The 15,690-nt window shown below is 42.2% G+C and overlaps 2 protein-coding genes across 13 annotated transcripts in view; both read left to right on the top strand.

Moving 5' to 3' along the window:
* Nucleotides 1–3,779, top strand: part of LOC110502791 (nuclear protein localization protein 4 homolog) — a 31,195-nt gene extending 27,416 nt beyond the window's left edge. The window contains exons 16-17 of one of the 2 annotated variants that reach the window (XR_005039200.1): nt 2–220; nt 822–924. Coding sequence is in view for 1 of the 2 variants with exons in the window: in XM_021581074.2 (XP_021436749.1) it covers nt 822–924; nt 1,208–1,371 (267 nt within the window). In the remaining variant the exon portion in view is untranslated. Of the gene's footprint in view, nt 1; nt 221–821; nt 925–1,207 lie in introns of those variants that run through there. The other variant, XM_021581074.2, reaches the window with a different exon arrangement.
* A 1,762-nt stretch (nt 3,780–5,541) lies between these two features.
* The window catches only part of rnf213b (ring finger protein 213b), a 73,423-nt gene continuing 63,274 nt past the window's right edge, over nt 5,542–15,690 (top strand). For 3 of the 11 annotated variants that reach the window (XM_036960492.1, XM_036960493.1, XM_036960494.1), the window contains exons 1-16: nt 5,542–6,068; nt 6,264–6,364; nt 6,797–6,926; nt 7,231–8,601; nt 9,081–9,340; nt 10,231–10,970; nt 11,126–11,281; nt 11,423–11,592; nt 11,688–11,962; nt 12,087–12,334; nt 12,436–12,642; nt 12,903–13,116; nt 13,219–13,274; nt 13,357–13,522; nt 14,032–14,193; nt 14,298–14,396. In XM_036960492.1, the coding sequence (XP_036816387.1) occupies nt 9,185–9,340; nt 10,231–10,970; nt 11,126–11,281; nt 11,423–11,592; nt 11,688–11,962; nt 12,087–12,334; nt 12,436–12,642; nt 12,903–13,116; nt 13,219–13,274; nt 13,357–13,522; nt 14,032–14,193; nt 14,298–14,396 (2,649 nt within the window). In that variant the 5' untranslated portion in view covers nt 5,542–6,068; nt 6,264–6,364; nt 6,797–6,926; nt 7,231–8,601; nt 9,081–9,184. The other 8 variants (XM_036960491.1, XM_036960488.1, XM_036960487.1 and 5 more) reach the window with 8 other exon arrangements.

Genomic DNA, 15,690 nt, shown 5'->3' with positions numbered 1-15,690 from the left:
GGAGAATGACCCAACACACCTCCAGGCTGTGTAAGGGCTATTTGACCAAGAAGGAGAGTGATGGAGTGCTCCATCAGATGACCTGGCCTCCACAATCACCTGACCTTAACCTATTTGAGATGGTTTGGGATGAGTTGGACCACAGCGGGAAGGAAAAGCATTCAACAAGTGCTCAGTTTATGTAGGAACTCCTTCAAGACTGTTGGAAAAAGCATTCCAGGTGAAGCTGGTTGAAAGAATGCCAAGAGTGTGCAAAGCTGTCATCAATGCAACGGGTGGCTACTTTGAAGAATCTCAAAATATATTTAGATTTGTTTAACCGTTTAAAAAAAATATATTATTACATGATTCCATGTGTCATTTCATAGTTTGGATGTCTTCGCTATTCTTCTACAGTGTAGAAAATAGTAAAAATAAAGAGAGAACCATTGAATGAGCATGTCCAAACTTTTAAATGGTACAGTATAATTTCAGGACAATTTAAAAAAAAAAATCAAAACTGTAATTCATGTTCAACACTGTTATTGCACACAGTGAGTCCATGCAATTTGTGACTTGTTAAGCTAATATTTTCTCCTGAACTTTAGGCTTGTCATAACAAAGGGGTTGAATACTTATTGACTCTTGACATTTCACGTTTTCATTTGTTATTAATTTGAAAACATTTCTAAAAACATATTTCCACTTTGACATTATGGGGTATTGTAATACATTTTAAATTCAGGTTAACATAACGAAATGTGGAAAAAGTCGAGGGATGTGAATACTTTCTGAATGTGCGCTGTATGTTGTATAACAGCGTTATAATGATCTGTTCATAGGACAGCATTGGTCTGCTGCTGGATGCGGTGAAGACAAAAGACGAGGAGCTGGCTCAGACTTGGAAGAAGTCTGAGCAGTGGGCCACCATCGAGCAGCTGTGCAGTAAGTACCACTGGCCATCAAGGAGGGCGCTGACATGCCTTAGTTGAAATTATTACATTTCTATAGCTGTTGAGAAGAGATGGATTGGATTTTAAAGTGATGGATGAGTTGAATTTGTCTTGCATTAATTTCAATAAACCTTTATTGACCACAAAGACCAATTTGGAATCAGCTCATTACATGTATCATTCCTTCATACAAAAATAAGTCTGAAAAGTAATCACTGGTAAGAGTCACCTTTCTGTTTTCCCTTACCCCTGACCGCTCTCTCTTCTCTCCTCAGGCACGGAGGGTGGGCAGCCATCGGGCCCTCAGGAGTTTGGTGCCATGGGCGGGGGTCCCTCTACCCCAGCTTCCTCATCAGCCATGTGGTCCTGCCTCCACTGCACCTTCATGAACCAACCAGGCACAGAGCTCTGTGAGATGTGCAGCCTGCCGAGGGGTTAAACCCCATCCCTCCTGTGGCCCCCTGCCCTGCTTCTCAATCCCCTCCTTTACTACCCTATGTCCAGCCCTGCCCACCTCCCCGCTTCCTTACGCACCAATGACATCATTGCACCGGGATTGGATGCTGCAAGCAGCTGTGTGATTGGATGTCTCCTCCTCTTGGCCCCTCCCCCTGGCCCTCAGTCCCTCCCATCTCAGACTGCTAAGGAATGATAAGCGCAAAATGAAATTATGTAACAAAGGTTGACTGTGTGCTCTCAATCCTCTCTCTTTCTCTCTCTCTCTCTCTCTCCGCCGTGGCCTCTGATGGAGACTGGCTGGGACATGTTTAGGTAAAAGCACTTTGGCATCAAGTCTTCTTCCCTATTTCTCCCTATGGCCCCTGATATTCTTCCATGACCTGGCTCCCAAAAAAATGTCTGTGCTTCAGGACAACGGCAAAAGAAAGACTCTAGAATTTGGATGTTATATCCCACTCACACCAACCAGTGCCCATCCCCTCTTGCTGTTATGACTTATTCTGGAAATTCTGTTGTGTAAATAATATACATTATTTGAGGAATGATTGATGCTGTTTATTTAATTACATTTAATTCCTGATTGTAGCTACAGTATATATCTGGACTTTTGAATCAGTTTGGGTCAGTTTTGCGCCGTCAGATGCTACAGTTCTTGTAGAACTCATCCTCCCTTACAGTTGACAGTTATCAGACAGTGACGGTCTATCTATAAGATCTCTTCATTGGCCCAATCTTAGAGACGTTCAATTTATCTATCATACACAGTCTCATAAATCTAACCTCCTTTATTTAGTGTTTTCTGTTGCAGGAGTGATGTTTGTTCTCAGTTGCTTAGGCTTTTCCCCTTGGTTGATACCCTGCCCTCAGGAGTTAGTTTGGGAGATGGCCTTTTGGGTTATATTTCTCATTTGAATTAGAACTGGCGTACATGCTCAGTATTTTATATCTCCAGTTGAAGCTTATACTGTATAGTAGACATGCCTGTTTTGATGGTAGCTTTGAGATGCTTACTTACAGTGTAGGTAGTTAACCCAGTATCTTCCTCTTTCTTGCCGTAGCTTTTTCTGGCCTCTGTTGTCCTCTTTCAACTGGCGCCAGTCCAGAGGGGCCAGGGCGTAGAGAAAGGGTAATATCTTCTCTGACGGGCCCCCTATGGATCTCCATCACTCTGCCTTCAAAGACTCCATAGGTCACAGGTCAACATAGTGGGAGAGAAAGATACCTTAATGGTCCATGCCTTCCAGCAGGCCAATGTGCTGTGCACCTGGGATGGAGATGAAGAAAGATGGTGAGGGGAAAAAGAGATTGCCAAGAAGGAGGGAGAGGGCAGGCAGTGTTGAGCTCTGTGTGTGTGTGCTTCTTTTACATAGAACCAATATTTCCCTCCACTAAAAGCTATAAAACTGAACTCATTCCATCGGTAGTAATTTGATGTCAAATAACTGATGTCCACCGCACAATCAATTCAGTAGGGAATGTTTCCCCTTCTCATGCCCCCTTTTTGAGATGCAGATTACAGTGATCCAGGTACACTATAATGTCTATAATGAGAATATGAATGGGTTAGCGGGTATCATTAACCTTCCACACGAGCACTTATTCCACAAGAGCTCTGTGTCAACACTGGGGGGTTGTGTGTTACTTCACATATATCGCTGATTCAAGGGATTCAGCTTTATATGCTTGAAATAAAGCGCTCAAACCTTAACACTGCTATTTTGATGGCATTCAACTAAGTCATTGGTTTGATTTTCGGTTTGATTTTACTCTAATTTGACATTGTAGAAGTCAGATTTAGTCCAACAGATACCTCAACTTTTTCCAGCCTTCAAGTATTTCCTGAAGAGGGGCTTTATTCAAAATACGTAGCGAGTGTCCAAGAGGTTGGGCCTGTCACTTGAAATTTTCATCCATTTTGGGGCTGCTATCAGGAAAGTGTCATTTTTAAGTTAAAAAGAAGAGGTGGGGGGTGGCGGTCATAGCTTTCAAATTATGCTATTTATAAAGATTTTTTTATAAGAGCTTAGAAGTAATTTTCATTGAAGTGAGTATATATTTTTAGTTTGTAGATTAATTTGAGAATGCTTTAAGGTTATTTTGCCTGTTTCTATCCCTTTCCCTCTGTGAGAAGATCTGAAGATCTGCTGATGCCATGCTAACGGATTGATGAACAGTACATAACACGTGTCCTAGCTCTGGTCCAGGGGGTTACATATGGCTTGCTGATGAAGCCGCACGTAATGCCCTGGACCAGAGCTACAAAAGTCCCAACTTCCCGCTCAGAGCTGAAGAATTGGACCCTGAAAGAAAGTTATATGATACTGTACACCTGGATTTAAATTTTCAATATCAAAAATACCAGTAAAACAATAAATTAAAAAAATCCTATCAATGGAGCAGCGTTTTGTTTTGTTGTTTCGTCCTGAAGAAAGCCTGATATGGTTTCTTCATAACTGTACTTTACAGCTGATTTTGCCCTCTTAGTGAAGTGGTTAAGGTTGGGGCCTATTTAAAAGGCCATATGGTGCGTGGCCTCAGAATGCATGTGTACTCTGAAGCACAGTGTGCTTTTTGAAGCAGGACCTCCACCATTGCTCCCGAGTGGCGCAGCGATCTAAGGCACTGCATTCCCTGGTTCGAATCCAGGCTGTATCACACCCAGCTGTGATTGGGAGTCCCATAGGGCGGCGCACAATTGGCCCATTGGTTAGAGCGTTGGAATTGTAACCGAAAGGTTGCAAGATCGAGTCCCCGAACTAACAAGGTAAACATTTGTTGTTCTTCCCCTGAACAAGGCAGTTAACCCACTGTTCCTAGGCCGTCATTGTAAATAAGAATTTATTCTTAACTGACTTGCCTAGTTAAATAAATAAACTCTTTCCCCATATTCTTTTGAAGTCTTTACAAATTGGTGTTTTTCTGATTTGTGTTATTTTGTTCTCAACTGGTCCCTGTTTTTCAGCTTCTGGGAATTGTGTATAGATCCTTGAGACATGGGGCCATGCATTATGCTGAAACATGAGGTGATGGCAGTGAGTTAATGGCATGACAATGGGCCTTAGGATCTTTTCACGGTATCTCTGCATTCACAAATTGCCATCGATAAAATAAAATTGTGGTCGTCTGTAGCTTATACCAGCTCATGCCATAACACCACTGCCACCATGGGGCACTCTGTTCACAACGTTGACATCAGCAAACCGCTCACCCAAACAAGTCACTAGGCACACTCGCTCAACTTGGGACATCTGGCATAGTGTTGTGTGACAAAACTGCACATTTTAGTGTGCGCAAGAAGCACCTGTGTAATGATCATGCTGTTTAATCCGTTTCTTGATATGCCACACCTGTCAAATGGATGGATTATCTTGGCAAAGGAGAAATGCTCACTAACAGGTATGTAAATAAGTGCTTGAAATTGGAGAGAAAGAAAAAAAATTGTGTATATGGAAAATTTCTGATTTTTTTTGGTATTTTTTCAGCTCATGAAACGAGTGTGTAGCTTTGGTTTTACTTTGTTTTCAAATGCATATTTTAAAATTGATATAATTTAGCCATAAAGTCAAGATAATGTATTGATATGATAAAATAGCCATGAAAATAACATAAGGAAGTGTAATGTCCCTGCTTCCAATTAAATCCACTAGTCTGTGACACAATGTCTTTCCTGCTGGCGTGCTGTCTTGATCATTCTGTTTTATGAGGGGGTGAATGTTACGAAGCAGTCCTTTATAGGTGAGGGTTATCGTCTTTGTGCAGATGGAGATACTAGTCTCAACAGGACTCAGGTGGGAAGCAGATGTAGCACAGGCAGGATCGCATTCATCACGCACCAAATGGAATAATACAGACAAAGGTGAACTTGGCCAATAAGAAGCACTACTGAACAGGAATGTCCATGAAGAGGGGTGCTCTCACATTTGTATGGACACAGATTTATTTTACCTTTGTAAAACCAGGCAAGTCAATTCTTATTTTCAATGACGGCCTAGGTGGGTTAACTGCCTGTTCAGGGGCAGAATGACAGATTTGTACCGTGTCAGCTCGGGGGGTTTGAACTTGCAACTTTCCGGTTACTAGTCCAACGCGCTAACCACTAGGCTACCTGGCTACCCTGAAGGCCAAGATGGAATGTGCAGGAAGAGAAGAGGTTAACTCAGTTTCAAACACTAGTGAGATATTTATACATGGTACTACTGGTTTATGGGACTACACTTAAGACCCCCCAGGGAACCCAGTTTAGGTAACCTTGGCTCGACCTCGACCATTGATGTCACATGCTTCTCACATGGAGGTCACAACATGGGGTCAAGTATGACAGAGAAAGGAAGAGAATGCTGGGTTTAAACAATTCTAATAACTCATTCCAACCCAGTCCCTACACATTCCTGTAGATCTGAAAGTAATGTAAAATAAGGTACAGATACTGGATAAGCATTATGATAAATGGACAACCGTAATAGTGATGCATGATGTGGGTGTGTTTTTTCTTAGGGGGGTGGAGACATGGATGACACCGTTCTCTTGGCAAGACCTCAGTGTGGGGGAGGGGACATACTGACTGCCAAAAAGTATATGAGCAGGTCCCTCTGTTCGGTGCTCTACAAACTTGCACTGCTGTGGGATTATTATCAAACACTGTGACTTATTCAGGACAGAGTTGTTTTGTACGAGCAGGTACATAGTCTGTGTCTACTTATGTATTCTCAGCAAACCCTTCAAAAAATAATTGGTGAAACATACTGTGAGAAAATAATCAGGTTATTACACATTTAGTGTAAGACGATAGAATGGATGTCTGCAGAGCAAGTTAAACTGTCATAATTATCGCAGTTCAGGTGTAATGTATGATATGTCTTATTCTGACTTGAGGATGAGGACTACAGTGGCTTTGCTGTGCCTGGTGGCTCTTTGTGCAGCGCAGAAGAGGAGGAGAACTGAACAGAACTCAGAATGGGACTACAGGACAGAGGGTGAGTGGCTGCCTGGTCTGTTTTAATTTCAGAATCACCTTTATTCACATTTACAAGTACATTTACAGGTACCAGGAATTTGTTCAAATGGTGCTGACCACAATAAACAGAATATACAGACAAGATATATAGATAAATAATTTCCTCACAATGCACATACGGTACCGTATATAGATACAGCAAAAACAGAGCAATTACACATTCTGGTTGGCCCCTCTGAGCATGTGAGTCATCCTCAGCAGTCACAATTTGCTTTCTCTGTTATTATTGCATTCCTTTGTTGCTAATGTATTCTTTAGACATGATACGGACAGGGTAGCCAGAAATCAGCACAGGGATTTTGAAGAATTGTTAGAAGTAGAACTAAGTACAAAACACTATCAAGAAACATTAACCAAATGACTACCCTCTTCCCTGTTCATGCCATTGCAGCAGAGAAGGTAAACACTAGAGTCTGTGCCAACCTCACCCTGGTGTTGGACAACTGGAAGTTTGCCATCATGACCCAAGTCAAAGACCTTCTCCTCAACGACCACAGCACTGTGCTGCCTGACTACGGGAGGTGGGTAGAATCCGTTGTAGATATGTTTAGTAGGTATTTAGATCAGAAGTTCATTGGTAAGCTCAAAAAAATAACATACTGTATGATTTGATAAATATAAAGGTAAGATACTTCACTGTATCTATTACAAAGCCCATTACTTTGGAAATGTACCTTTTAGCTTTAGTCTTTGTTAGTCAGATCCCTTTGTTATAACAGACACAATAAGACTTTATAACATAGAACTTGTTTTTGAACTGTAATGAACTCCCGCAGCCTCCTCATTACATTTTTTTCCCCTCACCCTATCACTCCCTTCCTCCAGGATCCCTCCTCTATCGGATGCCCTAGGAGACCTCTACAAGGAATTCAATGCCCTGAAGGAGCGCCTGGGGGAGCTGACCACCAAGTTTGAGGGCGTCGAGGCATTCGTGGATGACGTGAGGGCAGGAAGAAGCCCTTCCCAGAGAAGAGCAGAGCCCCGCCCACTGACACCAGACGAGGAGAACCAGAGCACCATGCTGACTGGAACTGGAGACGGAACCGGTACCAGCACTGGTACTAGACCACAGGGACGCAGGAACCGGGTGGTGGTCCGGAGAGTCAAGATACCTGCTGATGGTGCCCAGGTCTAAGGGATTGGACTGTGACCACAAACTTAAATACACTCTCCACCTTAAACTCAGTGGTGAAAATGACACTCTTTCTCTCTAAGCACTCAAGAATTCTCAAAATAATGAGCTGGCTAAACAGTAAAAATGTAATGCTTTCCCCATTCCGTCAATGAACTCAAATTGTGGGAGACAAGTTGTAAATATTATTTAGCTATTTCTCATTTTTACACAAAATGTTGGTGAGAATGTTAACCTGTGAATGAATCTGATAACCTCTTTGTCGATAGGTGGCGCCACAGTGTATCCAATGACTATATTACAAGTTTGTGCCTTGCTTCAATAGGGTTTCCTGTGAGGGCTTGATTGATCATTTGATATTTTACAGTACAGTCATTTATCATGTGTTGTTTTTTATCAGATTATTGTCTAATTGTACTATTGTATTGGCCTATCATCACAGTTTCACATCTGCATAGGAATGATATTATTGATATAATTTCTTTTGATCTGTAAATTATATAAATCTTTAACCTATTGAGCTTTTCTTCAAAGAATGAAGTTACCCCTAGGCACAGATCTGGAATCAGCATTTTACCTGAAAATAGGCATAGGCCTACATGTATTAGGGGTGCCAAGCATATCCTAGATCTGCTCCTTATTGCAGACATAATAAAGGTATTCTGGTTTAGTTACGGTTGAATGAATGTTAAATAATGACAAACATTTACAGAAAAGGCGCTTTAAAATGAATGCGTTTAAATCATAGTGGGCGTGACTGTGAATATGTTTAGGTTTCTAGTTTGGAAAAAACAGTTGGTAAGAAATGAAACTGAAAGGCAAAACTTAAGGGACTGTCATACACTGACCTACCCGCTTTAAATGAAGATAACTTTACGTTCACATGTCCAGTTATACATGTAAGATGTTTCGCGATGATCCCTCGAGTTAGGTAAAGGGTGGAGTTTATGAATGTTGGCAGATGAGCGTTAGAAGGTATTGGCAAATGTATCTTACTTTAGTGGTTGTATTGGTGCAACGGACAGATGTCTGAATAGTATTGTAGCAGAGAACAAATTTGTCAGGTAAGGAAGTGCCGCCTGTTTTCTCACAGCTTTTTCTAGTTGTAGGCTGTGATGTTAGCGTTTATTAGAAATATTGTTTTTATAGACACTTTTTTTTTGTCTATAAAGAGACGGTCAATTTTTTGACAAGTTAAATATGCATGTATCTAGTAAATCTTTAGAGGGAAATGCAATATTTTTAATGACGTTTTAAATAAGTAAGCAAGCAATTTCTTAGGAAAGAACTCCCATACTCATAACTGGGAGATGAAGAGTCAAACAGAGAAATCGAGGAAACAGAAACTTGGCGACTTCCATCTGACAAACTGATTGAGGAAGTAATTTTACTGCAGCTAAATATGGGGCTTGGCAGCAACGGCAGCGCAGTTGTTGCTGTTTTGTATGTTCCCTAAAATGTCTAAACATAGTAAGTTTCTTTCTGAAGTAGTTAGATATTGCTTCCATTAGAACATTTCATTTGTATTATTCTCCATCTGTAGTGAGAGATTAAGAGAGTGTCTTTAACGTCCAAACCTACCAGAGAGGATACACAACATACAGAGCAATATATCCCGGCCTGGTGGGCTGGCCAGCAGCTCTGCAGATGGAGCTTGGTTCAGGTGACAGTAGTCCCCAAGGAGATCATGGGTCCTTGTCCCAGCAGTGCCCTGGGGTGCCAACAGGGAAACATCGGCCCAACATGGAGGTAACTGCTGAGAAGGACACTGTCACTAAGAGACCCAAGACAGAGGGACAGCAGGTGACACATGACCACCAACCACCTTTCATTTTTACATTTACATAATTTAGCAGACGCTCTTATCCAGAGCAACTTACAGTAGTGAGTGGATACATTTCTGTACTTTTTCCTGTACTGGTCCCCCGTGGGAATCAAACCCACAGCCAGCAGCATACCACCCTGCATTCCACTGCTGGCTTGCTTCTGAAGCTAAGCAAGGTTGGTTCTTGTCAGTCCCTGGATGGGAGACCAGATGCTGCTGGAGTGGTGTTGGAGGGCCAGAAGGAGGCACTCTTTCCTCTGGTCTAAAAAATCTAATCAAATCAAATGTATTTATATAGCCCTTCGTACATCAGATGATATCTCAAAGTGCTGTACAGAAACCCAGCCTAAAAACAGCAAGCAATGCAGGTGTAGAAGCAAAATATCCCAATGCCCCAGGGCACTGCCCTGTGTAGGGTGCTGTCTTTCGAATGGGATGTTAAACGGGTGTCCTGACTCTGAGGTCATTAAAGATCCCATGGCACTTATCGTAAGAGTAGGGGTGTTAACCCCGGTGTCCTGGCTAAATTCCCAAGCTGTCCTTCATACCATCATGGTCACCTAATCACCCCCAACTTACAATTGGCTCATTCATCCCCCTCTCCTCTGTAACTATTCCCCAGGTCGTTGCTGTAATTGACGTGTTCTCAGTCAACTTACCTGGTAAAATAACGGTTAAAAAAACCTGGCGTTGCAAGCGCCGTTCTCTACCAACTGAGCCACACGGGAACCCGTGTGCCTATGTCTTTCATTGTACAATCATTAACAATAAAACAAATGAAACAATTTGGGTAACAGTACATATTGTCCTGATTTAAAAGAGAAACTGACATTTATTGTCATTGCTGACTTTTTTTTGTTATCAACAGGGCCAAACAAAGTCCCCCAGAAGAGATCAGGATATGAAGAAGAAGACAAGGAGAGGTAACAGAAGAAAAAATAAAGGAATGAAAAATCAAGCTGACAAGGATCCTCAGAGTACACTGGAAAAAGGGCAGATGGAGACCCAAACCAACCAGGTGTGTCAAACCTTGGAAACACAGACACAAGAACACAACCAAGACCAAGACCACCAAGCTGAAACCAGTCAACAACAGGACCAGTCCATGCATCAGCCTAATGATACAAAACAAACACATGTCAAGGATGCTAAGAGAGTTCACGTCCAGACTCAAACAAATAAACCTAAAGGCAAGAACCGGGCAACTCAGACCCCTTTAGTTGTTCAGAACACACAGCAGACACAGACAGAACCCTCTGATTCCACTCAGCCAATGACAGATGAACATGCTGACACCACTCAGCCAATGAATGAGCAAACACAGAACAGCGATGGAGCAGGCAGTGAAGGAGCAGCATCAGAACCACCTAAGAGGGAGAATCCAAACTCTACCGAAGAGGTAAAGAGTAAGCCCGAATTAGAGAAAGGGGTACAACATTCAGGAGAAAGCTCAGGGAGTCCCGCAGCCTGCCAGGTAAAACAGGGAGTCAAATTAACTACCAAGTCTTATGCAGAAGCTGCAGCGGAAGATAAAACAAAGACTCAGAAGAGGTCGAGTCCTCAGACTTCAAATCAATGCAAAAAGGATTCCAAGAGTAGAGGATGTCGGTAAGCTGGCAAAAGCTTATGGCATGCTGTTATTACCTGAGTACAATGAGTAACAACACGTGACGCGACACACAAGTATACTGTTATTACTTCTTTATTATTGTAACTAGTCACTCAACATTTTCGGTCTTCTTTTATTTTCTCGCCTTCATCAGAGAGCGGTCCCCAGTAAGGATTCCTCCTGGGATTCCTATGTTCACCTTTCATATCTATGCTGTGCTGAACAAAAAGTTCAGATTCAACCAAGAATATGACACACTCTTGTTATGTCATCAAGGTGGAACTCATGCACTTGAAATGACTCATTTCGTGTGAGTATGAATACTTTTCTCCTTACTGGTGATGTTGGATTGATGAGAATATTTTACTGCTTATCGGCTACATAAACCACACAGTACACACATGGTGATAATTATCATTGTTTGTAAATCAGTTTTTAATTTATTCTTTAGAGGTCTATGTCAGCAAGGCTATCTAATAGAAGCAAGTCTCTCAGTACCGGAAAGCTCAATACCCAGGGGACAAATGTTGACTTACCAATATCAGGTGCAGCAAAGGCAGAAAGAGATTGTGGAGATAGCCACAAGGAATATTCAAATTCCAAATGATTCACAAGTAAAGGGTAAGAGGAAAACATTTAAAATCTATTTTTAGAAGTTAATGATTACCTTGTATGTTACATTGAGTATGATACTGATTATTCATCATTGTTTCCAGAGTTGCACCTTTATGAGGGTCACATTCATCGGCTGGAGTCATTGTGGTCCTTCCAAGGGTGGATAGATGTGTTCCAATCAAAAATAAAGGGCATGGCTGATGCCTGGCAAGCCTCTGCCCATCTACTACTAGACCACATGTTACAGAAATGGGATCCACCCAACCAGGAGAGCACTGAGCAGTTTGCTCAGCACTTGCATCATTTCCAGAGGAGTTACTCATCAGCTGTTCAACAGGTGGTCTACCCAGGATATTTCAATCCCCCTTTGGTTAAGGTGAGTGGGACATTTACAGTGTGTAATGATATTGTAATGGCATTTCAAGAAAACAGTATGACCATTAGATCCAATACCACACATTCAACGTTTTCATTATTTTTCTCTTTTTTTTGGAATAAAGGTGTCAGAGTTGATTTCTGAGCATTTGCTGCAGCTGTTGCATGCTGAGTCCCAGGGAACATCGCAGAAGAGCCAGACTGTCAACAACCCTCTAGTGTTTGGCTTGTCTTTGTTCAGAGTCTGCCAAGCTTGTCAGATAGATCTTGGGGTGAAGGGCTGGGCAAAACTATGCTACGTAGTATCCTCACACACTGCACTTGACAGCAGAAACATAGAGGAAATTAGAAATGTCTTCTCTTTTCCACAAAAGTGAGTTTCAGATGCGATGTTTATATTGTGTTGTTTGATTACAGCAACCCTGTTTATATGTTGGGTGAAATCTGTTAATCTGTCTTTCTTTGTCTCCACAGCATTGTGATTGGTATGATCAACTACTGCTCACAGAGGCTGGTCTCAGAGCTTCCCCTGCTCATTCCTCTACTGCACACTCTCATACAGCCGGGAGCAGACGCTGGCAGGCTTGGTCCTACTATAGAGGAGATGAACTGGGCAGGGCTTGAAAATGTTAAGTACAACAACTTCAGAGAGAGGATCAGAAGCTTTTCTGACAAAAGAAGGTTTGTCCAATTGTCCCCCAAAGTGTCTCAAAACCCTATTTGAGTGGTCCACAATGTGCTTTTTAAAATCTGCATTGTGAATAATTGTATCATTGTGTAGTGAAATTTAACCAAAAATATGACTATTTCTAACTCTGCATATGTGTTCAATTAGACTATTATTCCAGTTAGTTCACATTTCTTATTTTCCTCAGGAGAAATACTTTACAGTACATTGACCTCAAACATGCATAACATTGATGACACTTTCCTCTTTGCAGGATGATGCTCACTTTGATCCAGAATCACATTTCTGTGGCTAAAGAGATGCCTCTGGTTTGGACCAGCTGGCTGTCCCTGGTGGCCTTTGAGGACCTTCCAGAATTCTCCACCCTGAAGAGCATACCTCCAGAACACATAATCCAGAGCCTGCTGTACAGGCTTCGACAGTATGGGGAGAATACTGATGTCAAAACACAACAACAAAATGTAGAGGTAAGGTATGGATGATTAATGTCTGATAAGATTACTCAGTTAAAGAGTAGTGCTATTGGATCTTTAAATATTCATTTGTGACATTATTATTTCAACTTCCAGGTTACTCAAAAGATCCTGTGCTTTGTACTGGAGAAAGTTGAAGAGGAGAAGACAAGGTATTGGAATTTGAGATCTGTGAGCGTGAGTTGTTTGAGTGTTATATTATTCTGCTATTGTATGTGTGGCTTTTGTTTATAGGCTAGCAGATTCTGGGTATGTGGACTCCATCCTCTTGAGTTGCATCAGTGTTCTGAAGAGCACTTGCCGGATGGTGCGACTTGTCCCGTTCTACAAGGCAGCAGTGCTATCCTTCCAACTAGTGCTGAAAGCGGCTGAAATTCTGGATGCTGCACTTGCAAACAAGGTAGTTGTTGATTTGGTAATTTGCTGTTGTTCTATTTATACTCCCTTTTTCTCCTCAATTTCGTGATATTCAATTGGTAGTTACAGTCTTGTCCCATCGCTGCAACTACCGTACGGACCCAGGAGAGGTGAAGGTCGAGAGCCATGCGTCCTCTGAAACACGACCCTGCCAAGCCGCACTGCTTCTTGACACACTGCTCGCTTAACCCGGAAGCCATCCGCACCAATGTGTCGGAGGAAACACCGTACAATTAGCGAATTTGTCAGCGTGCATGTGCCCGGTCTGCCACAGGAGTCGCTAGAGCGCAATGCGGCTAACCCAGACCCAGACGAGGATGGGCCAATTGTGCGTTGCCTCGTGGGTCTCTCGGTCACTGCCGGCTGCGACGCAGCCCGGGATTGAACCTGGGTCTGTAGTGATGCCTTAGACCGCTGCTCCACTTGGGAAGCCGTCGCTGTTGTTCTTTGAACTCCAAAAGTACACCAAATGGTGTGTGTGTTCCTTCCCAGACTCCGGATGGTGAGGAGAAGAGACCTGAGCAGTTCCAGCTATCTGACAAGCTTGGGGACGTGCTGCAACATCTCAGCCAGTGGAGAGACAATCTTCTCTATAATGATCTCCTGAAACAAGGCGCTCAGTCCAAATCCCTCAGCTTCCCCAAAGAAATAGAGGTACTGTAGCCAAACTAGCAGACATACAAGACCTTAGCAGACAATATTTGTTCCCAGACGTACAGTTTTCTGTTAATTATAAACCTGTTTGTATGTGTTGGTAGATGTGGGATGCCTTCCTGAGGGTAGAATGCTCTCTGCAGAGTGTGTCAGCCCAGTGGATGTCCAGCCTGGACAGAGACCTGAGGAAGAGGATCTCTAGGGTGAGTGTATCGGCCTACAGACCAGGTCATACATGCAGGAAACCTAGGAGAGTTTTGAGATTTGATTAGCTAGACACAATTGGTCAGATTCACTCGGACACAAATCAAGCATAGTCCTGGACTAACTAGCACATTCAATGTTCTTTATTGAGCATTATTTTTAGTCTAGGATTAGGCTCAATCTGTGTCAGGGAAACCGGCTGTGTCATTCCTACTATGCAGTGCCTTTTCTGTCCCCAGGAAATATCACTTCTTATTTCATGTAACATGTAGATTCTAAAAGGCTTTAAATATAAGATCAGGTGTCCTTTACCTTAACATCTCAAAAATATGGATCTTGAAAGGGAATTTTATGCATTTTGAAAATGTCCCCTGGTGTTATTTGTCAACTTCTATGAAAATTATAAGCTATAATTTTAGAGTCCAAAATTCTTGAACTCGAGTCACAAATTTGATGACTTGATATAACATAAAATAACTTGAGACTTGGAGCAACAAGACTCGGGACTCGACTTGAGACCGATGACTTGAAATTATCTAGCCAGGTTTTGTAATGTTTTGGCACTCATTTTGTGGCACAGAGTTTACATAGATTACTCTCCATGCAGCCAGAGAGTGTAGCCGCAGTATCTCCATTGCAAAGAAAGGTGCAACAGATTTGGTAGTGAAATGCACACTCGGCACTCTGATTGGACCAACAAACTGTCAATCAATACAGGTCAGATGGTGAGCTAGCGAACAATTGCTGATTTGCTGTACAGCACAAGGATCGGGTGCAGCGCAAACATCAAATTATAGGAAGAGAGGATTGCCATAATGAATAAATATGCAGCTCTAAAAATAATTGGTGATCAGGAATATTAACTGTTTACTTTACAAGCTCATCAGCAATGGGGCAACAATTACTAGCATAGGCCTACTGGTATTTTGTTATGTAACAATTGCTTGAAATTTATGATTTACTTATGAAGTTTGTATTTGGAATTTGCTGTTAGTTATTAGTTATTACTGTGGCGAAGATGCACCATAGGGCACAGCTCTTCACTTGCGCTCCCAACGATCCCGCCAGCGGAGAGAGCTTTTTTCTCCTGTTGAAATGTTTGCTCTTGCTTTCACACGTTTAAAGGCCCTGTGTGGTAAATCTGTATTCCATCTAATAATACAATAATTGCTAGCGTTTCATAATTCCATCCCGTTTATTGCAACACCTAGACATTTCTGTTTGATAGCCCTACCATTGGGGCAGCAGGTAACCTAGTGGTTAGAACGGGCCAGTAACCGAAAGGTTGCTCGA

The sequence above is a fragment of the Oncorhynchus mykiss genome, chromosome 23 (assembly GCF_013265735.2).
Source record: "Oncorhynchus mykiss isolate Arlee chromosome 23, USDA_OmykA_1.1, whole genome shotgun sequence".
Taxonomy (NCBI): domain Eukaryota; kingdom Metazoa; phylum Chordata; class Actinopteri; order Salmoniformes; family Salmonidae; genus Oncorhynchus; species Oncorhynchus mykiss.
This window is presented reverse-complemented; position numbering and strand designations above follow the sequence as displayed.